A 24,357-nucleotide genomic window follows, 5' to 3' on the forward strand; every position below is an offset into this window, starting at 1 on the left:
TGGTCGTCCTGCCCTATGTGGTCGACATTCTAGCCGCTCTTACAGCCCTGCGCTGAGTCGTCTATATCTCTTGCTATACCCATTCTCTCTCCTGGGCTGGCAGCTAAACTTAGACAAGTTTTTTCCTAATTTCCAGCCCAGCAGATATGCTTTTTTGAGGATAATCCTGGAATCTTCCAGAAGGTTGGTGATTCTCCCTTGAGACAAGGCCGTGGCCCTTCAACAGGGAGCTCGCACACTTGTTCACTCATCCCCCTCATTCCATTCGATTTGCTAGGAGGGTTCTGAGGAAAATTGGTGACGACCATGGAAGCGTTTTCCTTTGCTCCTCTCATTTTCTGCAGGTTAATCAGGCTTTCAGAGGGTAGTCTCTGAGCTCCTTCCTCATCCAGGGGAGATCCTTTCTCCCGGTTCAATGGTTATTAGTGACTACCGATGCCAGTCCTCTTCTCCTGATCATTGTTTTAGGGATCTGAACGGTACGGCTAGTTCTACGGCAGGTCCACTGCCTTCTGGCGGGTCACCCCATCTGAATTCAATCGGACAATGCCACGGCTGTGCCATACGTCAATCATCTAGCAGGTACACACGGTCAGGCGTCATGGTCGAGAGACCTCACATTCTCTGATGGGCCAAGATCTGTCATTCAGGTGATCTCGGCACTACACATCTCAGGAGTAGAACTCTGGGCGGCAGACGCAGTCAGGGTCCCGCCTCATGTGAGTGGGAACTTCACCCGGAAGTCTTCCATCAGATCTGTCTTCTCTGGAGCACTCCAGATGTAGGTCGGATGGCGTCCAGACTGAACGCCAATGTACTCAAGTTCATTGTTCGGCCTCCAAGTCCAAAAGCCATCGCAGTGGATGCTCTGGTCCTTCCATGGTACCAGTTTCCTTCACCCCTCTTCCACTACTTCTGAGATCTTTTCGGAAGCAGGAATGACCCCAGTGATCCTGGGGGATCCGCACTGACCATGTCAAGTTTTCTCGTTTGCGGAACTAGTATTTTTCCGTCTTATTTCAACAAAACTGCAAATATAGACTTCCTCGCAGGGAGTCTTCACATGTGGTTCTTCCCTATCGCATATCGTTAGATCTTTGGGACCTTAATGATCCTGGGAGTCTTACAGTAGACTCCTTTTTATCCGAACCGACTTTACTATCAGGGAAGGTCGCCCTTTTTTTTTTTTTTTCTCTGCGATCTCCTCATCCTGACGAATCTAGCCGCTCTTTTCTTTCAGACTTTTTTTCCCTTACTACCATCAACGCAAGGTTGCCCTCAGGCCATCCCCATCCCTTGTTACCAAGGTGGTATTGTATTCCCACAGTTATGAGGGCATCTTTCTTCCCTCATCTCTTTCCGCGCCAGTCCACATAACGGAATGGGTTCCCCATATTCTGCATGTGGTGAGTGCTCTCAGTAGGTACGTCTCGATGACGTCGTCCTTCCAAAGGTTGGACATTTTATTTGGGCTACCTCACTGTAGGAGGACGGCTTCCTGACGGTTACAGGAAGAGTTTAGCCGTTCCATCGGCCATGTTAGCTTGGTGGATTCGTTTCACCATCCAGGAGTCCTTCCGTGTTAGATGTCAGGCTATCTCCCTGTCTATCGAGGTTTCTTGGATTTTAGGCACCAGGCGTCGGCACAGCACGCCTGCAAGCTTGCGGGTTCGTCCAGTCCGCATGCACTCTTGAAGCACTATAATTCCCAGACTTCCACAGATGTGAGTCTGGACAGGCGGATTCTGCAGGCTGCGGTGTCGCACTTGTAAGTAGCGCTTTTACACTGCCTGCTCTGATGTTGTCCCCAACCAGGGACTGCTTTGGGATGTCCCACGGTCTGTGTCCCCCAACGAGGCGTAGGAGAAATAGGAATTTTTGTGTACTCACCGTAAAATCCTTTTCTCCGAGCCATTCAGTGGGGGACACCGCTCCCACCCTATTATTAGCTTGTGCTTGTTTTATAATTTGACATGCTATACTCTCATATATAATGTGACATGTTATACGCTCATATATTGATATTGATCTCCTACTGCTTTTGCACCGAACTGGTTAGCTGAGATCCAGAAGGAGGGTGTATACTGCAGGGGAGGAACTAACTTTCTTTGTATCACTTAGTGTCAGCCTCCTAGTGGCAGCAGCATACACCCACGGTCTGTGTCCCCCAATGATTGGCACGGAGAAAAGGATTTTACGGTGAGAACACAAAAATCCCTATTTCGTGCAGTCTCTTTTCCAAGGCTCTGGCTGATGCTTGGGAAAAGAGCCTGCCTGCGAGCCTGATTAGCTGTGAGAGCTGGGGAGTGGCTGCTTGAGCAGGCTAGGTTGCAGTGAAGTAGGGGCCTAAATAGGCAGATGGAAGCTTACTAGTCCGCCACAGAAGTCAGGACCTAAATTGGAGTCCCAGCTTCAGAGTAACAAAACACTGGAGAGCTGCGTAAGGTGCATTGAATCATGCTAGGCCACGATTGAATCCAGGACCTAAATTGGATGCCTGGCACAGGTGTCAGAACTGTAGGGTTGTGGAAGGTGCTAAGTAGCCGGCTTGACTACAGCAGAAGCCTAAAGTAGGGATCAGGCTCCAAGAATGGCAGTGGACACTATATGATGGCACCGAGGGGAAAAAAAAAAAAAATTGGAACTACGCGAGGGAGATATCGAGGAACAGAGTCCATCGAGGACAGGCAAAGGGGGTGGCCTGGTTAAAAAAAAAAAAAGCAAAAACATGAGTAGGTATGACTGAGTGGGGGCCGCCCAAAAACAATGTAGATCCATCACAACGGGGCAAGATCCAGGGAAGGGGCTAAGCTCACCTGTGCTCGAAGAGGCTTGATCCTCTAACACAATCTTCTGACCAGGAGTCATATGCAATAACATTGCACCACACAGTCAGGTACCCTGGATTCTCTAAACTCTATGCAACATGCCACGTTTTGGGGGGACAAGCAGGCAGGAGGCAGGGTACCAGGATTATCGACACCAGTACCCGAACTCCAAGTGCGTCAGGAAATGATTCTGCCATCCAAACGAGATGATACGGTCTGAGCCTTCTGTTCATCTGTTCTCCGTCTTTTGTGTCAGGAGGCCCATCCTCCTTTCCTTATGTAAAGGACAAAAAGATTAGCAAAAAATACCATAACCTATGGCCTGTCTGCCTCCTAAGTGACACAAAGTTTGACTGGCATAGTCTGGTGTCTTCAAGTAAGTGAAGTCTGCAGAGGAGGAGCCGACACTTTTTTTTCTTTAAGTGCAATTCTTTGATATGAAATATGTTAATCTTTGTATTCCTTTCTTTTTAAGAGTCAATGAGTCATGTTTAGAAATTGAATATATATTTGACAAAACGTACCTTTTTTTTTTTTTTTTTTTTTTTTTCTTACTTTATTATCCTTAGAGGATTTGACCATTCAATTGCCTGATCACTTATAATATTTACTACAATACCAAAGTATTGCAGTATGTTTTGAAAATCATGGTCTCTTGTGAAGTTCAGCCATAGGGCTTGTGTAGACGACCCTAAAAATCTGAGTACTATCCATCATCCATCCACATGTTGCTTCCAATAATCTGTTCGCACTCAGCCATTCATGTCAATGGGTCAGTGGAAAGAATCGGACCGCTCTCAAATGACATCAGAGTGCGGTCTGATTTTCACGGACTGACAGAATGGAAGGGGTGTGTGTGGTTTTTTTTTTGCTTGTTTTTTTTAATTCTCCCCATCCGAGTAAATTAGATCACACTCTGATCAAAGTTTGATCAGAATGTGTTTAGTATAATCGTCCTGATTTTCTCTGAGACAAAAACGGTCATGTGACCCTCATAGGGTCATAGGATGAGTTTCATAGGAGTACAAAGATGGCAGCCACAGGGGCCTTCAGTAGATCCCTTGCAGTCAGGGTAACTCATTGGTGCCTCATGATCGTATCGTAGATATAGACAGTGGCATCAAAATGGTTAATGGTAACAATCGAAGCTCCGCCTTGACTGCTGATATTAGAGACAAGATGCTAAGGAACTTTATAAATCTTTAAAAAAAAAAAAAAAAAAATTCTGTCATGTTGCTGCTGCAGAGTGTCTTTAAGTCCTTTATCTATAAGAGTGACTTTGTAAAAATGTTACAAATCTGTCAGAGCTCCCCTGCTCAGTACTGAATGCTCTCTACTCTCCCTTCTCTTCAATCAGTGTTTGAAATGGCATCAGGGAGGGTAAGGCTAGTTTCACACTAGCGTTTACTGCATTACGTCGCAAATCCGTTTTTTTGCCGAAAAAACGGATGCGTCAAAAAATTGAAAAACGGTGACAAACGTATGCCACGCATCCAGCATTTCGACGGATCCGTCGCAAATCCGCTAAACGTTTCCGTCGAAAATACTGGATGCGTTGCATACGTTGTATCCGTTTTACCATCCGTTGTATCCGTTTTTCCGACGGATCCGTTTTTAAAAGGGGAGGCTCCCAAAATTTGATTGGCTACTGGAAAATTTGAAAAACTATATAGTACTGTATTTACAGCCCATCTTTGTGGGTTTTAGTTTTGTGGCAGCGATGGAAGGTGTTCTTGGGAGGATTGCTAGTTTGGTTACCGACGTTATCTTTGAGACAAATCGCCTGGATATCATAGTGCGGGAGAAGGAGGCGGCAGCGGAAAGGCGTAGGATGCTTCTGCAGCAACGGAGACGAAGACGAATGTGGATTCATCCGATTAATCAACTACGGATGACCCGGGGTGTCCAGTCCACTCTGTACCTGGAGTTGCGGCACAATCCACACAAATTCCACAACTACGTGCGGATGAGGATTGAACATTTTGATTTTTTGCTTGCAAAACTGGAGGATGTCATCCGAAGACAGGATACAAGGATGAGGCTTGCCATCACACCGGCGGAGCGGCTGATGGTGACCCTGCGGTAAGCCTCTTTTTTTTATTTCATTGCTGATATTGAATGTTATATTACATGCTGCAGAAAATACTGCGCTGGCATATTGCGCACTATTTTCTGCAGCATGTAGTTTTGGTTTTCTTGGCGGACATTCAACTGCTTTATTTAAATGTCATTGCTGATATTGAATGTTAACAGACTGCAGAAAATACTGTGCTGAAATATTGCGTTGCATTTTCTGCAGTTTTTTTTTTTTTTTGGTTTTTTTGGGTTTGATGACATGCAACTGCTTTTTTCCTGTCATTGGTCATTTTGAATGTTATATTACATGCTGCAGACAATACTGCGCTGACATATTGCGCACTATTTTCTGCAGCATGTAGTTTGTGTTTTCTTGGCGGACATTCAACTGCTTTATTTAAATGTCATTGCTCATATTGAATGTTAGATAACAGACTGCAGAAAATACTGCGCTGAAATATTGCGTTGCATTTTCTGCAGTTTTTTTTTTTTTGGGTTTTTTGGGTTTGATGACATGCAACTGCTTTTTTCCTGTCATTGGTCATTTTGAATGTTATATTACATGCTGCAGACAATACTGCGCTGACATATTGCGCACTATTTTCTGCAGCATGTAATTTGGGTTTTCTTGGCGGACATTCCACTGTTTTTTTACACCGGATTCATGCTGGTTTTATTGGGTCTCCTGTCATTTTAAAAAAAATTAACAGTGCCATATTATAAAAAATTGCACAGACAAACAATTTTTAACATTTTTTTTTTTTTTTTTTTTATAAAGTTTCCTAGCTACGGGTGAATCTATGACTTCGCTCCATTATCAGTTCAGGCTGGGCATTTCAACTATCTCTGGAATAGTGAAGGACACATGTCGGGCTGTTTGGACCACTTTGCAACCAGAGTATATCCCCCAACCATCCACGGAAATCTGGTTGCGAAGTGCTGAAGAGTTTCAGCAAATTTGCAATTTCCCTAATTGTGTGGGTGCAGTTGACGGGAAACACATAAGGATTGCGAAACCGGCAGGAACAGGATCGGAGTATTATAATTATAAGAAGTATTTCTCCATCGTCCTTATGGCTATTGCAGACGCCAACTGCAGGTTCCTTGCCGTGGACATTGGAGCGTATGGACGGTCCAATGATTCGCAAGTGTTTAAAAACTCTCCGATGGGTCGTTGCCTTTATGGAGAGAGCTACGATTTCCCGCCAGCCAGACCACTGCCAGGAACAAATGACCCAGCCCTGGAATATGTCTTTGTAGGTGATGAAGCCTTTCAACTGTCGCTGCACCTACTGAAACCGTACAGTAGCCGGAACTTAAACCATACCAAGCGGGTCTTTAATTACCGGCTTACTAGAGCACGAAGAGTAGTGGAGTGTTCCTTTGGCATATTGACGGCGAAGTGGCGAGTTCTGCTGACGGCTATCAAGCTGAAAACAACAACTATAGACGAGGTAGTTAAAGCCTGTGTGGTGCTCCACAACTTTGTCCTGTCAAAGGAGCCCGTTTCTTTGGATGATGAAGAGTTGGAGACCACCTTGTGGGACTACCGCAGCAGCTCGGTTCGCTCTACAAGTTCAGTTACAAGGATGAGGGACCAGTTTGCCGATTATTTTGTCTCACCTGTCGGGCGGATCCCGTGGCAAGACATGATTGTGTAACCTGTTTCCCATGTGTAACCTGTTTCCCATGTGTTTTGGTTATGTAAAAAAAGTGTTTCTGCCCCCCCCCCCAAAAAAAAGGCCCAAAAGCGTGGTTTTCTTGCTAGTAAAACCATTATGTTATACCCTTTACATGTCTGGTGTTTGTTTTTATTAAACCTTTTTTTATTATATTACCTTAAGAAATCCACACACACACAAAGAGTAGAATTGTAATCCGAATTTTATTTTAACTCTTTTTTTTTTTTTTTTTTTTTTTGTTTTGCAAAAAAAATATATATATATTTTCCAACATTTTTATAGAAAAATTAGAACATTTTTTAGAATCTTATTTACACACTTTACAAATTTTCAAAGTGTTGGGTGGAGATATGAGAGGAGGATGTGCCGGAAGGTTGGACCACGTCGATAGGTGGGGAAACCCTACTTGTTTGGGGTGCAGTGGAAGTGGGGGTTAAACCAAGAGGCTGACCAGAGGGGGGTGGTGTTGGGGTAGGTGGAAGAGAAAAGTTCAGTAAGGAAAACATTGGGGAAGTAATTTGGTCTAGGGGCCGGGATTGTTGTGGGGACTGGGTCGGGTATTGTGACTGGGTAGGGTAGTGGGAGTGGCGTGGGGTTTGGTAATGGTGCTGGTGTGGGGATTGGAGCTGGGTTTGGTAATGCTGCTGGTGTGGGTATTGGGGCTGGGTTTGGTAATGGGGGGTATGGTGTGGAAATGGGGCCTGGTGTGGAATTGGAGTGGAGGTGTGGTGAGGTGTGTGGGTCGATTCATTAATGGCCTGCAGTGCAGCATTATGGCAGGTATTCATTACCCGCATCTGTTGCTCAAAAGAAAGCTTCTCCATGCTCATGAGCATGGATTGGAAAAAAAGGTTGGCCGGATCGGGACTTACAGCTGAATGCAGCCTATCCAAGCGACTGCTGGTTTCCTGGCTTGTTTCACTGATGCGTGATTGCACCATGTTGAAACCAGCAGTCACTTGCTCTCCCAAAATTTTGAAAGAGCCTTGGAAGGATGCATTCAGGTGTAAGAACTCAGGAGCATAGCTCCTTTCCTGACCCCTCTGGCGCTGCCGCCACGAACCTAATGGTGGTGTCGAGGTGGCAGGATCAGAGGGGTGGGGTAAAGGGAACGCTAACTGTTCAGCATCAGATGCGAGCAATGAAGCCTGCAATAATGCTCCACTGCTTGGGGCGGATGAAGTGGAGGGGACAGAGGGGTCAGAGGAGAGGACAGAGGGGTCAGAGGAGGGGACAGAGGTGTGGGGCCTACCGACGTGGCCCTCAGTGGCGGACTCAGGAGGGATCGCTTCAGAGGGCGCAGAGGAAGATGCAGGCGCCCGGTGGCTGGAGAAGGTGCTGTGAAAGAAAAAACAAAAGAAATTAATACATTGGAATGAAAAAGCCCTGACTGAAAGCAAACTAAGTAGACAGGTTAACATGGTTATAATTGGGCTGTAGAATACTTACACTCTGCTTAGCATGGTTCGCCTCAGGAAGGAGAGGGCCTGGCCATATTTATATCTGCTCCTCTTCCTTCCTGCAGAGCCACTCGGGGCCTTCATCTCATCATTGAATTCCCTCTTAAAGCGATCCCTCAGTGACCGCCACCGCTTCCTAACCTTTCCAACTGTGAAGACAAGAATCAAAAGAAAATACAAAAAATTGGTAAATGCAATACATTACAGTCAGCTCAAAACATCACTGGAAAGTGAATACTTACCTAGTTTGCTCTGCTGCTGAGGATGAAGGCTCTCCCGCCTTGGAAACAGGTTGCGACACACTTCGTCCCAGAGCCGACGGGTGACACCGGTATCAGCATGCCTGCGGTCAGCCATGTTCCACAGCGGCTCCCGCTCGCGAACCTCCTCGATGAGACAATCGATGTCAATGTCATCATCATCATCATCCTCTTCTGCGGGAGCACGCTGTGAAGCCTGTGTCAAAAAAAAAAAAAAAAAGGAAAACAAACAAATTAGTACACTGAAATACTAAAGTACCAATAGAATCCCCCTCCCCCCCCAAAAAAAAACTCACTGATGGCCGACCGTGGCGACGAGTCCGCCGACTCTGGGACTGTCTGGGAGAGCCTTCAGCGGCAGCAGCAGGAGCAGCAGCAGCAGCCTGAAATGAAGGAAACAAATTCTCAGTTAAGGTAGGCAGGTGTTTAGTAATCTGTTTTGTGTATGGTGCAGTGTGATGTGCGAAGCAACTGTTTCACCACTACTTACACTTGGTTCCTCCTCCACTTGCATCTCTCCACCCGTCTCGCCCCCTTCTGACAGCTCCTCATCTGATTCAGCTTCCTGTTGAAACATAATGTATGCATGTAGTTATCCATAAAAATTTAATTTAAAGAAATTTAAAAAAAAAAAAAAATTTTGTGTTAACTTACCGATACACGCTGTTGCTGTGGAGGAGGGCTGTCAGAAGAGGACATCGTTTTGTGGTCCTGGTGGGCAGTGGCTGTGTCCTGGTGGGCAGCGGCTGTGTCCTGGTGGGCAGCGGCTGTGTCCTGGTGGTTCTGTAAGTTAAAGACACACTTGCAATCTGCTCGACACATTGAAGTAGCAGATTGGGGTCTTCAAAACTTACTTCTAGCTCTTTAGCTGTGGTCCTGGTGGGCAGCGGCTGTGTCCTGGTGGGCAGTGGCTGTGTCCTGGTGGGCAGCGGCTGTGTCCTGGTGGGCAGCGGCTGTGTCCTGGTGGTTCTGTAAGTTAAAGACACACTTGCAATCTGCTCGACACATTGAAGTAGCAGATTGGGGTCTTCAAAACTTACTTCTAGCTCTTTAGCTGTGGTCCTGGTGGGCAGCGGCTGTGTCCTGGTGGGCAGTGGCTGTGTCCTGGTGGGCAGCGGCTGTGTCCTGGTGGGCAGCGGCTGTGTCCTGGTGGTTCTGTAAGTTAAAGACACACTTGCAATCTGCTCGACACATTGAAGTAGCAGATTGGGGTCTTCAAAACTTACTTCTAGCTCTTTAGCTGTGGTCCTGGTGGGCAGCGGCTGTGTCCTGGTGGGCAGTGGCTGTGTCCTGGTGGGCAGCGGCTGTGTCCTGGTGGGCAGCGGCTGTGTCCTGGTGGTTCTGTAAGTTAAAGACACACTTGCAATCTGCTCGACACATTGAAGTAGCAGATTGGGGTCTTCAAAACTTACTTCTAGCTCTTTAGCTGTGGTCCTGGTGGGCAGCGGCTGTGTCCTGGTGGGCAGTGGCTGTGTCCTGGTGGGCAGCGGCTGTGTCCTGGTGGGCAGCGGCTGTGTCCTGGTGGTTCTGTAAGTTAAAGACACACTTGCAATCTGCTCGACACATTGAAGTAGCAGATTGGGGTCTTCAAAACTTACTTCTAGCTCTTTAGCTGTGGTCCTGGTGGGCAGCGGCTGTGTCCTGGTGGGCAGTGGCTGTGTCCTGGTGGGCAGCGGCTGTGTCCTGGTGGGCAGCGGCTGTGTCCTGGTGGTTCTGTAAGTTAAAGACACACTTGCAATCTGCTCGACACATTGAAGTAGCAGATTGGGGTCTTCAAAACTTACTTCTAGCTCTTTAGCTGTGGTCCTGGTGGGCAGCGGCTGTGTCCTGGTGGGCAGTGGCTGTGTCCTGGTGGGCAGCGGCTGTGTCCTGGTGGGCAGCGGCTGTGTCCTGGTGGTTCTGTAAGTTAAAGACACACTTGCAATCTGCTCGACACATTGAAGTAGCAGATTGGGGTCTTCAAAACTTACTTCTAGCTCTTTAGCTGTGGTCCTGGTGGGCAGCGGCTGTGTCCTGGTGGGCAGTGGCTGTGTCCTGGTGGGCAGCGGCTGTGTCCTGGTGGGCAGCGGCTGTGTCCTGGTGGTTCTGTAAGTTAAAGACACACTTGCAATCTGCTCGACACATTGAAGTAGCAGATTGGGGTCTTCAAAACTTACTTCTAGCTCTTTAGCTGTGGTCCTGGTGGGCAGCGGCTGTGTCCTGGTGGGCAGCGGCTGCGGTCCTGGTTTATCTGTTATATGTATAATGGATCTATAGTTAGACCACCCCCTGAACTAGGTAATGTTCAATGATAAACACCCTACTAAAATGATGTCAGAAATGTTCATACAGGTGAACACCAAAACCCCCCCAAAAAGTTGCACGTTATACCATTCATTTCCATGTCCCAAAAAACAAAATTTTTTAATGTTAACACCATGAAAAAATATATTTGACACATTTTATTTAAAATAAATAACCTCTCCCCCCCCCCAAAAAAAAAAAAAATACTTTACAGGTTAACCTTTATTAAAAAAAATGAGCCCTCAACCAACCCTGTATTGCATGTGTAACCATTGGTACATACACCAGTTTTAAATTTACCTTTATGAAATAATACTACGGACATTTTTTTAATAAACATTTTATTATAATTTTTTTTTTGCACTTTTTTTTTTAAAAATCACAAGGAGCTGACATGCTCTTTATTTTAAATACAAGTACTTCAACTGCAAATGGTTATAACTGTAATAAAAAAAAATTCAACACTTTTATTAAATAGAAAAACCCCACACTCACACATTCAAACCACAAGCTGCACACCGCTAGACTTTTTTAAAAAACACATCAGATTTAAAAAAAAAAAAAAAAAAAAAAAAAAATTTAAACCACATGCTGCACAGACCACTATACAGTCAATACATCAGAAAAAGGCAAATAACCAATTATACAGCATGGACAAATGCACATGCCATCAACAAGACGTACCCAAAAAACATGCATGGTATGTGTCCACATTCAGGATCGCATCAGAATTTGGGCAGGATTTCCCATCAGTATTTGTAAGCCAAAACCAGGAGTGTAAAAATTAGGTAAAGTATAATACGAAAACAGGCACACTTTTGCTTTTATCACCCACTCCTGGTTTTGGCGTACAAATACTGATGGAAAATCCTGACCACATCCTGATGCAATCCTGCACATGGACACATACCCTCCCACATGAACAGGCATAAAATTGGCAAAGGCATAATATGGTGCAGGCACATGGTACAAAAGCACACAGCCGTCCAAAAATGCACACATACACATGCACGCACATAGCTTTATGCAAATACACATATGTACAACAAAGGCAGAAAGGTGAAACCAATCAGAAGACGCATACACACACACACATACAAAAGGCTGACAATCCTTTGGCTGAAGCAGCAGGTCTTCACAGTGGCTGGCATCATGGTGGATCTGGACTCTAGCATGGCACTGGCTGGTGCAGGACGATGGCAGGCCTCAGGTTCTCTTCAGGTTTTAAGCTCTTGCTGTAGTCAGTAGTACCTCATACACACAGAAATGCACAGGCACACAGATGCACACTAAAATTGCAATACTCACACTGGCTATGGTGGCTGGAGTCTTGTAGCAGGATGTCTGGAGTCTTGTGGCAGGATGGCTGGAGTCTTGTGGCAGGATGGCTGGAGTCTTGTGGCAGGCTGGCTGCAGTCTTGTGACAGGCTGGCTGGGGTCTTGTGCTTGGCTGGGGTCTTGTGGCAGGCTGGCTCTTGCTGGCAGGCTTCTTTGCTTCTCTGTGTCTTGCTGGCATATGTGGGGTTCAAGGCCCAGGCCAGGTTTATATAGATTTGGGGGTGTCTGACCAATTGGCAACAAAATACTTCTTCTGAGCATGCTCAGTGTAAAAAAAACGTATTGCAGCGCTGCATTGCGTCGTACGACGTGTCCCGACGCATCCGTCGCTCATAGGCTTCCATTGCAGCCAACGACGTATGCCGCAGGATGCGTCGCGACACGTTTTTTAGGCGGAGACAAAAAACGTTACAATCTACGTTTTTTTGAGACGACGTGTCGCCAAATTTCGACGCATCCGTCGTAAAACGTACACGACGTATGCCAATCCGTCGCCATACGTCGCCAATACAAGTCTATGGGAAAAAAACGCATCCAGCAAAAAGTTTTGCTGGATGCATTTTTTCTGAAAAAAGACGTTTTGAAACGTAATGCAGTTAACGCTAGTGTGAAACTAGCCTAAGAGGGTGAACAAAGATTTCCACAGCATAGAAAAATGAGTCAGCGTCTCAAGGAGGGTAGAGAAAACAAGGTACAGAAAAAGGACAAAAGTACCGTAAATGAAGATGAAATAAGTGCAGAAAGCCGCATATATAACTGGTGTAGAAAACTCTGAATCTTGGATCAGGTGGCAAACTGCATATTTGAAAATGAATGAAGATTGCAGTCTGAAAATTGTATTAACTAAACTTAATTATTGACCTAAATAAACTTTTTCTGTGCTGCGCAGTGGAAGGGGGAAATACTATTCTGCTATCATTAAACGGCGGCTTAATATAGTTCTAGAGGCTTGGTTTGGTTGTAGTTTAAAGAATCTATGTTAATAACTTTATGTTTGACTGTTTTATAATTATACACATGTGTTTTCCTCTGTGCAATGATTGGCATATGTATGTGCTGTCTTTATTATCCTTTGTAATGTAACCATGCAGATCAATGACAAGGACAATATGTATGCTATACTTTATTTGTGTTTGAAAATAAACGAATTTAAAAAAAAAAAAACTTTTTCTATACGACAGGGGTGTCCAATAGGCTGTCGTACAATAGTAATAGTATGGCTAGGTTAACCGTATTGTGCAATAGTGAAACGATCATCGATCACATGTTCAACCATCAACCTATTTCTACCTAATGTGTGTAGCCATTTTTAGCTAAACTTGTTAGGCAGAAAAACTAACAGACCTATCTTGTGCCACTTCTGTTCTGGAGAACAAAACATTTTTAGTTGATATGTTCTCTTTTAAGATTTTAGGGCTGAATACATACAATGTGTAAATAGTAATTCTGCAATCATAGTGTTTTTTTATTATACGGTATATAAAAATAATAGATAAAATGGTGACATTTACTGTTTCAGGTATGGGGACATTCAAGATGGAAATATTCCTTACCCAATTGCCCAGCGATTCAAGAGAACGCTTGAGAAATACAGGAACAAGCGTTTAGAACTGATTGAATTTCAGAGTAAGATAAAAGATGACCCTTCAATTTCAGAAGCTGTTGACTGTTGGAATAAATACTATGAAGTTCAGATGTTAAGTGGCTTATTGAAAATTTGGGAAAATCTAAGACTAAGGTAAGTAAATAATTTATGATCCAAGAAGTGACTTATCACTTTTTGGGATAGAAGGGATTTAGTGAGTCCAAGTTTTTTATTTTTTTAAATTTTTTTTTATAAGTCTTGGGCCCCAATTCGTCAACACTTGTGTTTTGTTTTGTACGCCAGTCTTAATGAGGGGCGTGCAGAAATAAAACGGGCCAAATTCATAAAGAGGTGCACACCACTTAATGAATTCAGCATATCTTATCAATATCGTATGCCTCTGTGCGCCTTGCCAGAAATGCTACTCCAGTCAACAACTAGGGAAATATTTCTGGTTTATGAAATATTGCCACTTTCCATGAATTTGACAGACGTAACTCCGTCCCACCACATCTACATCCATTTTTGGCAGAGTTGCTTGAAATTGGTGCGGAAATGCCAAAATTTGCAAAATTATTGCTAGACTCCTGCTTTGGGCAAAAATGTTGACCCTATTCAAAAATTTTACACCAGCCTTCTGGTATAAACATAATGTATCAGCCTTATAGTCTCTCTTTAAATAGATTATTGAAGCCTTAAAAAAAATGTACAGGTACTTTTTCTCTAGAAACGGTGTCATTTTTATAGCACAGCTCCATCCCATGTGCTACTTCCGGTGCAGAAGTTCACTTGAAGTTTAGTGACAGGCGTAAGCCTGGTACACCTCCTTTACTGTTCCTGGAACTAGCGAGCAAAACTGACCCGCCAATCATCTCTGTATCTTCGAGTACGTCCAACGAATTGACGTATACGTGAAACACATATATTACTTCCAGTGTGCGTATTACATAATTTCCGATGACCTGTACTACATGATGCCTATAGTTGCGGACCACAGACACAGTCCTGACCCGCACACCTAATTTCCGGCACACGGTACATAGCCATAGTAACCGGCGTAGACAAAAAGCAAAGAGACCAATGATCATGGTGTCTCTTGGTATTCCACATATACTGTGTACAAAAAAGTGATGTGCAGCCACAGGAATGGAATAACTTACTGCGCAATACCATTACACAGTTAAGAATAAAGGGTTTTAGTTGGTTTTACCTTTTACCACTAGTGATGAGCGAATATACTTGTTACTCGAGATTTCTCGAGCATGCTCTGGGTCCGACGAGTATTTTTTAGTGCTCGGAGTTTTAGTTTTTCTTGCCGCAGCTGAATGATTTATATCTGTTAGCCAGCATAAGTACATGTGGGGATTCCTTAGCAACCAGGCAACCCCCACAGGTACTTATGCTGGCTAACAGATGTAAATCATTCAGCTGCGGCAAGAAAAACTAAAACTCCGAGCACTAAAAAATACTCAGAGGACCCCCGAGCGTGCTCGAGAAATCTCGAGTAACGAGTATATTTGCTCATCACTATTTACCACAACAGAGGTCAGATGACTAAGACCAGAGATAAAAACAGAGCACCAACACCTACAGAGAAGCCACAATAGGGGGTCGAAAGCAATGAGTTGGTTATCTGGCTACCATTACCCTAGGCTCACACCTTACTACTTAGTCGACCCTACCTAACAGCAGAGGTTGGCACCCTAGTACCTGCCCACTGGTGCCCCCGCTCGACGACAGCTCACCCTAAATAGAAAGCCCTAGGGAAGAACTCATGTGTATATAGCACAGAGAAAGCAGCCAAATGTGAGCTGCTCATTCAGACGCCTTGGAAAAGTGGAACGAAGGCGATAGATCCATCTTGCCTCACCTTGCAAGACTGATATATCCCAGTCCCCACCACGTGCCGGTTTTTCCACCTTTTCAATCCCCATGAATTTTATATGTAAGAACCATTTCTCCCATGTAATGAGATTACGTCACCTTAATTTATGCATTACTAGTACTTGCAAGTTAGGTTTAGCACTAAAATTTGCAAAGCAACAAGTATACATATCTGAACTTAATATAAAAAAAAATGTATGCAAATGCAACACAAAATTCCACTTTTACGGACTATTGTAGTCTCCGATAATTATTCAGCCCCCAGAATAGAATCCCTCATAACAGCACACATTTTCAAATCGGGTGTTGTTATATGCTTCATTAGCTACATCAAATGTGCTTGAGCTAAACCACATGAAATTTCTGGACTGGTTCAGGGTTTGTTTACTATGACATTTGATTGCATGTGAAAAATATGGCTAAGCCAAGAGAGTAAGCCATGTGTTAGGGTACGTGCCCATGATGAGGAAATGGCAGCGCTTTGGATGTATTTTTGCTGCATCCAAAGCACTGCGTTCTAATCGCGCAGCTAAATCTGCATGTGTTCACTGAACAATGCGGATTTACGGCATCCAATACGTTTCTAACATGGACATTTCTGTTGCGGAGAGTAGCGTCTCCGCAACGAAAATGAACATGCAACTCGTAAACCACACCAAGGGTGCGTTTACGCAGCGGTAAATAGAAGCTCAGTGGGTATGGCATTTATATAAATCCCATTCACTGTGCGTGTCTCGTAGCACACAGCGTTTTGGACGTAGCGCATGTGAGCTGCATCCAAAATGCTGCTATTCCTGATCATGGGCACATACCCTAAGGCCTGGGGCAGTCTTAAACATGTCAGCTTAACCATACTAGTGAGCCCCATGTGGATTTTAATGAGGTTTAAAGTCAGGCGCCGGATGATGACTACTACAGTCATCCACGTCGCCTGCTCTTGCTGATTGCTGCGAGAGCAGGCAACGCTGATAAGTATTCACTAGCTGGTATCTTTGTTGCTATCCACTGGTGCCGGAGACCAAGAAAATGAATGTGGATTACTTTGTGGGATCATTTTATTAATAACGAGGGCTAGTGTGGAGCAGTTTTTATTCCAATAAAACATTTTTCTGTGTGTTTATTTTTTACTACTGGGTTAGTAATGGTGGTGTCTGACAGACACCTCTCCATTACTAACCCCAAAATAAAAATAGGCAGAACCCCGCGCTGTTTTTTCTTTTATTCACTACTAATAAATAAATGAAGAAAAAACGTTGTGGGATTCCCCCTATTTTTAATAACCAGCCAAGGGAAAGCAGACATCTGTGAGCTGGTCTTATTCTGGGAAGGTGCCAATATCCGTGGACCTTCCAAACCTATTAATATCAGCCTCCAGCTGTCTGCTTTGCCTTAGCTGATTATTTTAAATGGGGGGGACCATAAAAAAAAAAAAGACAAGGGGTCCCCCAATTTTTAATAACCAGCTAAGGCAAATCGGACAGCTGGGGGCTGAAATTAATAGGCTGGGAAGGGCCATGGACATTGGCCCCTTTCCAGCCTAAGAAGACCAGCCCTCAGCCACCCCCCAGAAATAGCACGTCCATTAGATGCACCAATTCTGTTTCTTAGCACCAGCTCCTCCTGATTGCCCTGATGCGGTGGCAATCGGGATTGTGGGGTTGATGTCAGCTATGTAATGTCAGCAGCCATTGTTTGGCTTCTGCTTTACAATATTCCATAAGACGTACATCTGCTCTGACAAAATTAAAGACTGCCGCCAGATGGCAGCCGCTCATTGGCTGCAACGTGCATAATATACAATGCCATGTCAACCTCCGGTAATAGCAGCGCTGACATCGCTGGAGCATAGACTGTGCAGGAGAAAAGTATCCATAGTTTATATTATAATTGGGCTCCTGAATTAATGACGAATGGGTTGTTCAGTAGTGGACCTCTCCTTTTAAATAGATATCTTAGACCTGGCGAAGCTGATATGAAAAAAAAAATAGCCATGGCTGTATAATTGCTTTTTGTAAACTTTTCTATGTGATATTAAAACCGCATACTCTCATTATTATTTTTGAATTTATTTTAATGATATTTTATTATTTTCATTCTATTTGCATACTTAAAATTTACCTACACTTTATAGCATTATGTATATGTGTGTATAAATATATTAGACCGTAAGGGGAATCGTATGCAAGGCTCGCCATGTGTCCCCCAGGATGCACATAGAAGCATAATAAACCCTCGGGCGTGCATTGTAATCACAGCCGCAGCTGTGGTTACAATACAAAATTGAGAGTGTGAATTTGGTCAAGCTATTTGACCAAGTCAGATTTGGAAAGTTGGCAATCTTCAGAGCAGGAGGCTCTATGCAAGTCAGGTCTGTGTGAGACTGAATGCAGGCCAGAGAAGGCAAAGCTACTGACGCACCCTCCAGGGATACTTTGGTGTGGTCGCCCACGACAACAGGCCGATACAGACTTTCCAGCTGCTAAAATAAAGACTTTTACTTTCAACTAACTTCTTTACCGCACTGTCTGAGCACCGCTGCATTACATAATTTAAATATGTATATTAACAATTTATCTGCTTAAGCATCTCCAAAGACACTATACTGAAGTTATTACTTTAGGAGACAGAAGTGGTGAGCTCCATCACAGCACATGCACAGAGCCATTGAATTTTTATTGAGCCCGGTATTGGACTACAACACTGGTATCTTTGACGTATAAATCTTTCAATAAATTGTAATGTTATTAATTATCTAACATTAACAAATTATTTTATTGCCTATACTTATAAACATGACTCTTGTAAATCATTTTTACTGCTTCCAAATTACAGAGCTCATGGACCATTTTTCCCAAGAGTACTAAGACCTATAAAAGGTCCAAGAGATTTTGGAGAAGTTGTAACACACGTTGTAGCAAAAATAATGACGGTGGACATGGTAAGAAATAAGTGTATGGACATCATACATCACATTGGTCTGTCTCGATAGCTCCCATAGAGTTGTGTGAGCAGCTGAGCACATGTAGGGAATTTATGCTGCTTACAAACTTTTCCTCACTGTAGTGGAGTGGGAGAGGACAAAAGATGACGCCAAACCTCCCTCTTCTTGTGATTGTTGGGAGACTTACCTGGGACTATTACCAAAAGGCCATTTCTTCTTCCAAAGAATAAGCTCTGCATATATAATCTCTAAAGTCCTCATAGCTTCCACTTTACAGAAAACACTGGCATGTGAATTTAAAGTGAACCTGTCAGCAGGATTGTGCTCAGTAGCCTACAGACAGTGTTAGATTGGTGCTGTTATACTGATTAAGGCTACTTTCACACTAGCGTCGTACGACGCACGTCGCAATGCGACGTTGCGACGTGCAGATGCAAACTGTGATAGAGCCGCACAACGGTGGCAGCGGATGCAGTTTTACAACGCATCCGCTGCCCCATTGTGATGTGCGGGGAGGCGGGGGTGGAGTTCCGGCCGCGCATGCGCGGTCGGAAAAGACGGTCACGACACACCAAAAAAAGTTACATGTAATGTTTTTTTGTGGCGATGGTCCAACGCAACACGACGCAACCGTCTCATGACGGTTGCGATGTTTGGCAATGCGTCGCACTGCGTCGCTAATGCAAGTCTTTGGAGAAAAAACGCATCCTGCAAGCACTTTTGCAGGATGCGTTTTTTTCTACAAAACGACGCATAGCGACGTGCAGTGCACAACGCTAGTGTGAAAGTAGCCTAAAATGATACCTTGGTTGATGAAATCCATCTTGTGGTTGTTGTATAATGTTTGCAGTTTTCAGTTGATGAGATTCTCGTGCTTTGGGGCAGTGTGTGTGCGCGGTCTTTTTGTGGTGTTTTGCTTAGATATAAATAATAATCTTTATTTTTATATAGCACTAACATATTCCGCAGCGCTTTACAGACATTATCATTGCTGTCCCCATTGGGGCTCACAAACTATATTCCCTATCAGTATGTTTTTGGAATGTGGGAGGAAATCCGAGTGCCCGGAGGAAACCCACACAAACACGGAGAGAACATACAAACTCTTTGCAGATGTTGTCCTTGGTGGGATTTGAACCCAGGACTCCAGCGCTGCAAGGCAGATATTCATCTTTATGACAGATCACTGATCCCTCATTGACCTGCCCCCTATTTTATATACTGCATATCTTATTGTTTGAAAAATAAAAAAAATTACATTCATCATGCAGGCGCCAGCGCTATAGCATGATACGATCTATGGTATCCATATCTTCATTTGATTTTGTCTTAATTTTTTATTTTTCCTCATTAAGATATAAATTTACTCAAAATCTTTGGAACGCCATAAATGCTACTGAACAGGCGTCGCCGGCACCATCAGGAGCAAGTTTGTTTTTCTCCATCGCCACATTGGGGGACACAGGACCATGGGTGTAATGCTGCTGTCACTAGGAGGCTGACACTAAGCTGAGACAAAAAAAAAGGTTAGCTCCTCCCCTGCAGTATACACCCTCATGCCGGCTTCCAGAGACCCAGTTCAAGCTTAGTGTCCGTAGGAGGCACACTGGAATTTTTTCTTTAAAACCTTTCTATTTCCGGACGAAGGGGGCGACGGATTCTTTCATGGTCCGTTCTCCCCCAAACCAACAACAGGCGAGCACGGGAGTTTCACCTCTCCGTACCCTCTCCTGCGACGTGGGATGCCACTGCCTGAGCTGATTCTAGGGGCGACGGGCCCCCTCAAGGGTCCGATCTCCCCCCCCCCCACTTTACCGACGAGCACTGAAGTATCACCTCCAGTACCCTCTTCTGCAGCCAGGCTCGATTGCCGGACATATGCCCTGCCCACCAGGTCTCACCCTCGGCTGTTCAGAGGCACCTCATCTTGTGGCGTCCGTGCAGCCCCCACTGCATCACCACTGATTATGCGGCTGATGGATGGTGGCGGACGGTTCCCTCTCCATCCCCCTTTTCAGGGGATGGTGGCCAGAGGCTCCCCAATCCCTGCACCGTCCTTATAACCCCGGGCACAGCTCACCAGGATCTGTGGGCAGCACTCCCAGAGCTTCTTTATTGGGGTAAGTGCCTCGGGGGGGCAAAGGGGGGGTCGCCCGTGGCGGTCGGAGGGCTCCCTTTTTAGCAGTGGTACGTTCTTTTCCGGGTCCCATAGCCTCCGGTGCGCAGCGGCGTCACGCCGGGCCGAAGCCGCAAATTTAGTCCCCGGCTTCGGCCTAGCTCGGCCGTTCTTCCGATAGGCTCCGCCCCTTTTTTCGCATCATCGGCGGCGCCGCCCCCCTGTCCTGGCGCTTCTCGCTCTCTGCGAGACTTCCTATTTTACTCTCGGTGGCCATCTTGGATCTTCTCCTGCACGCTGCAGCTCCAGATTTTCGGCCGCAGCTCTCCACGTGCAGCGCCGCGAACACTGACTGTCTACTCCACCGCTCTTCCTCTCCTTGGTGGGACACAGGACCTCGGGTAAGGAGACCACGTCAGGTCCTCCCCAGCAGTGCCGCTCTCACTTCCTTATCTTAGACCCTGCAATCTGTTACACTAGGGTACACCATGTCCCAGACAAGGTCTAAAACCTCAAAGGTGCATACTACCTTTTTTTCTGCGTGTACCACCTGCCAGGCTCCACTTCCTCGGCCTCAGATTTCCCCCCTCTGCTCAACCTGCGATGCCCCAAGTACCCAGGAGCCCTCCACCGCCACCGACTCAGGTGTATCTAGTCCCCCCACGTGGGTCGCCTCTCTGTTTCAGTCTGTGGATTTTTTAGCCAATGCTATCAAATCCATTCAGCACCCTCCTGGGGAGCGGGGCAATCCTTTTCTCGGATTAAGAGATCCCTCCGTAGCAGGGGAATCGTCGGCCAGCAGGGGCCGCTCTCTCCAGAAAGAGGCACGGTCATCCAGAAAACGGATCCGCTCTACCTCTCCTGAGCACTCACCATGCCACTCAGCTTCTGGCGGCTCCGCCTCTCGCTCACCCTCGTTAGGGGGTTGTAGCGCTCACGACTCTGAATATGAGTCTGATGTATCCTTAGACCCGGATGCTCCTGAGTTTAGATCTACAGTTGACGCCCTCATTGAGGCTGTCAATCACGCCCTTAAAGTCGACGATAACCCTAATCCTGCTCCGGAACATTCAGTTTCCTTTACTAGAAACAAACGTTCCCATAAGACGTTTGCTTCTCACCCAGATTTTCTGGATATTGTCAAGCGACACAGGGAGCGCCCGGATAAGCGTTTCACAGGCAAAAAGACCCTGGAATAGAAATATCCCTTTCCCTCAGATCTTGTTAAAGACTGGACGGAATCCCCTTTGGTAGATCCTCCGGTTTCGCGCCTAGCGTCCAAAACCCTCTTGTCCGTTCCTAATGGCGCCTCAATTAAAAATCCCACAGAGCGCCAGCTTGATTCCCTAGCTCGCTCAGTGTACGAAGCCTCAGGATCTTCCTTTTCTCCTTCCTTTGCCGCGACTTGGGTGGCCAAGGCAATGGTTTCCTGGTTTCCTGGGCAGATGCCCTAGCAAAATCTGTTCACGAACAGGACCTTCCCTCAGAGATGGCGGACCTCGCCAGACAAATTGCCATGGCTGGTGATTATGTAATGTACGCTTCTCTCGATGCAGCAAACTGTGCAGCATCGGCAGCTTCTAATGCCATCACCATCAGAAGGGCTATTTGGCTCAGAGAGTGGCGCGCAGATTCCTCCTCAAAAAAGTCGCTGATTTCTCTCCCTTTTCAGAGTGGGCGTCTTTTTGGAGAAAAACTAGACCAGCTTATCTCCGACGCTACAGGGGGAAAGAGCAAGTTCCTTCCCCAACAGAGGCCCAAGACTGCTTTCCAGCGTCAACCATATTTTCGCTTTCGGCCCTTTCGTAGCAGTCCAGCCTGGTCCAATCCTGCCGCCCCTTCCAGATTGGACCGATCCGCTCGCTCAGACAGAGACGTTCGTCCCTCTTTTAGGCCAATTCCGTCCTGGCGAGGAAAGCCTAGGCAGCCCAGAACCAGAGGGTCCAGGCCTGCCAGATTCCCTTCGCAATGACTCGTGAACTTGTCCAGGCGACACCTCCAGGGTAGGCGGACGCCTACTTCTTTTTCAGCAAGTCTGGCTCTCCGTCATACACGACGAATGGGTCAGGGATCTGGTGTCGTCTGGCTACAAAATAGAGTTCTCTGCCGCCCCCCAGCTCGGTTTTTTCCCTCTCGCCTCCCCAGTTCGGGTGCCCAGTCTCGCGCACTTCTTTGCGCCATTCATTCTCTCCGCCAGTGCAGGGTCATTGTTCCGGTTCCGGAACACGAGAGGTTCAGAGGTTTTTACTCAAATCTCTTCGTCGTGCCAAAAAAGGACGGGACAGTGCGTCCCATTTTAGACCTGAAGCTCCTGAACAAGTGCGTAAAGGTACGGCACTTCAGGATGGAATCTCTCCGGTCGGTCATCGCCTCAATGGAGAGGGGGGAATTCCTGGCATCAATAGATATCAAGGATGCCTATCTCCATATTCCAATATTCCCGCCTCATCAAAGGTTCCTCCTTTTTGCCATCCTGGACGACCATTTCCAATTCACAGCCTTACCCTTCGGTCTTGCCACAGCGCCCAGGGTCTTCACGAAGGTCATGGCGGCCATCATGGCAATTCTTCTCCCTCGCGGAGTGGTCGTGTTGCCTTACTTAGACGACCTCCTTATAAAGGGTCCGTCTTTTCAGGCCTGCGAGGCAAGCGTCCAGATTACCTTGGATTCGCTTTCGCGCCTGGGTTGGTTGATCAACTGGGACAAGTCCTCCCCCGTTCCTGCCCGTCGGATCTCCTTTTTGGGAATGATCCTGGACACCTCAAGGGGTCTGGTCTTACTCCGTCGGTCCAAGGCCCGAGAGCTTCAGCTTGGAGTTCGGACGCTCTGCCATCCTACCATTCGCTTCGCCATGAGGATCCTGTGCAAAATGGTAGCCGCGATGGAAGCGGTCCCTTTCGCCCAACTCCATCTTCGCCCCCTGCAACAGGCTCTATTGGACAACTGGGACAGGAGTCCCTTATCACTCGACCGTCCATGTCCTTTATCTCCGCGGACCAGACAAGCCCTGTTATGGTGGACCCTGGGTGCCTCTCTCCTCCAGGGGAAATCCTTTCTCCCGATCCGATGGTTTGTGGTAACCACCGACGCCAGTCTTCTCGGCTGGGGTGCGGTGTTTCTTCACCACTCTGCCCAGGGTCGCTGGACCCTTCGGGAGTCGAGGCTCCCTATAAACATTCTGGAGATTCGGGCGATCAGGCTCGCCCTGATTCGTTTTCACCACCTGCTCGCGGGTCGCCCGATCCGATTCCAATCGGACAATGTCACAGCGGTGGCATACATAAACCACCAGGGGGGTACCCGCAGCAGGGCGGCGATGCAGGAAGTCTCACACATCCTTCGTTGGGCCGAAGCCAACCATTCCACCATTTCCGCGGTGCACATTCCAGGCGTCGAAAACTGGGCGGCGGACTTTCTAAGCCGTCAGGGCCTTGCCTCGGGGGAGTGGGAACTCCATCCGGAGGTGTTTCGGCAGATTTGCCTTCGCTAGGGGATCCCGGACGTGGATCTGATGGCGTCCAGGTTGAACGCCAAGGTTCTCAATTTCATTGCACGTTCCCGGGACCCCCTTGCCATCAGAGTGGACGCGCTGATATCCCCGTGGCATCAGTTCCGACTGCCCTATGTGTTTCCACCTCTTACCTTACTGCCGAAGGTAATCCGGAAGATCAAGACGGAGGGGGTTCCGGTCATCCTGGTCGCGCCGGATTGGCCTCGTCGCGCTTGGTACGCGGAGCTCGTTCAGCTCGTAGCCGACGTTCCCTGGCGCTTACCAGACCGCCCAGATCTTCTTGTTCAGGGGCCGATCTGCCACCAGAACTCAGGGGCCCTACGTTTAATGGCGTGGCTGTTGAAACCTGGATTCTAACTCGAGCCGGTTTCTCTCAGCAGGTCATTCCCACCT

The 24,357-nt window shown here is 46.4% G+C and overlaps 2 protein-coding genes across 3 annotated transcripts in view; one reads left to right on the forward strand and one right to left on the reverse strand.

Annotated features, from left to right (window-relative positions):
• SHCBP1L (SHC binding and spindle associated 1 like) overlaps positions 1-24,357 on the forward strand; it is a 121,808-nt gene that overhangs the window by 37,215 nt on the left and 60,236 nt on the right. For both annotated transcript variants that reach the window (XM_077275971.1, XM_077275970.1), the window contains exons 5-6: positions 13,447-13,665; positions 18,229-18,334. In XM_077275971.1, coding sequence (XP_077132086.1) covers positions 13,447-13,665; positions 18,229-18,334 — 325 coding nt within the window. The remainder of the gene's footprint in view (positions 1-13,446; positions 13,666-18,228; positions 18,335-24,357) is intronic.
• Positions 4,595-8,853, reverse strand: LOC143788599 (uncharacterized). The gene is made up of 3 exons (XM_077278386.1): positions 8,289-8,853; positions 8,036-8,195; positions 4,595-7,924 (listed from the first exon to the last, which is right to left on the reverse strand). The coding sequence occupies exons 1-3, from the start codon at positions 8,401-8,403 to the stop codon at positions 6,907-6,909; spliced, it is 1,293 nt and encodes a 430-aa protein (XP_077134501.1). The 5' UTR covers positions 8,404-8,853; the 3' UTR covers positions 4,595-6,906.

This window comes from Ranitomeya variabilis, chromosome 8 (genome assembly GCF_051348905.1).
Source record: "Ranitomeya variabilis isolate aRanVar5 chromosome 8, aRanVar5.hap1, whole genome shotgun sequence".
NCBI classification, from domain to species: domain Eukaryota; kingdom Metazoa; phylum Chordata; class Amphibia; order Anura; family Dendrobatidae; genus Ranitomeya; species Ranitomeya variabilis.

What these genes read in the sequence shown, in the direction of transcription:
- LOC143788599 (XM_077278386.1), bottom strand. Translation starts at nt 8,403, where the DNA reads ATGGCTGACCGCAGGCATGCTGATACCGGTGTCACCCGTCGGCTCTGG. An exon ending in TCAGCAGCAGAGCAAACTAG is followed by an intron (nt 8,196 to 8,288) that starts GTAAGTATTCAC and finishes TTGTCTTCACAG; the next exon opens with TTGGAAAGGTTAGGAAGCGG. An exon ending in CGAACCATGCTAAGCAGAGT is followed by an intron (nt 7,925 to 8,035) that starts GTAAGTATTCTA and finishes TTTCTTTCACAG; the next exon opens with CACCTTCTCCAGCCACCGGG.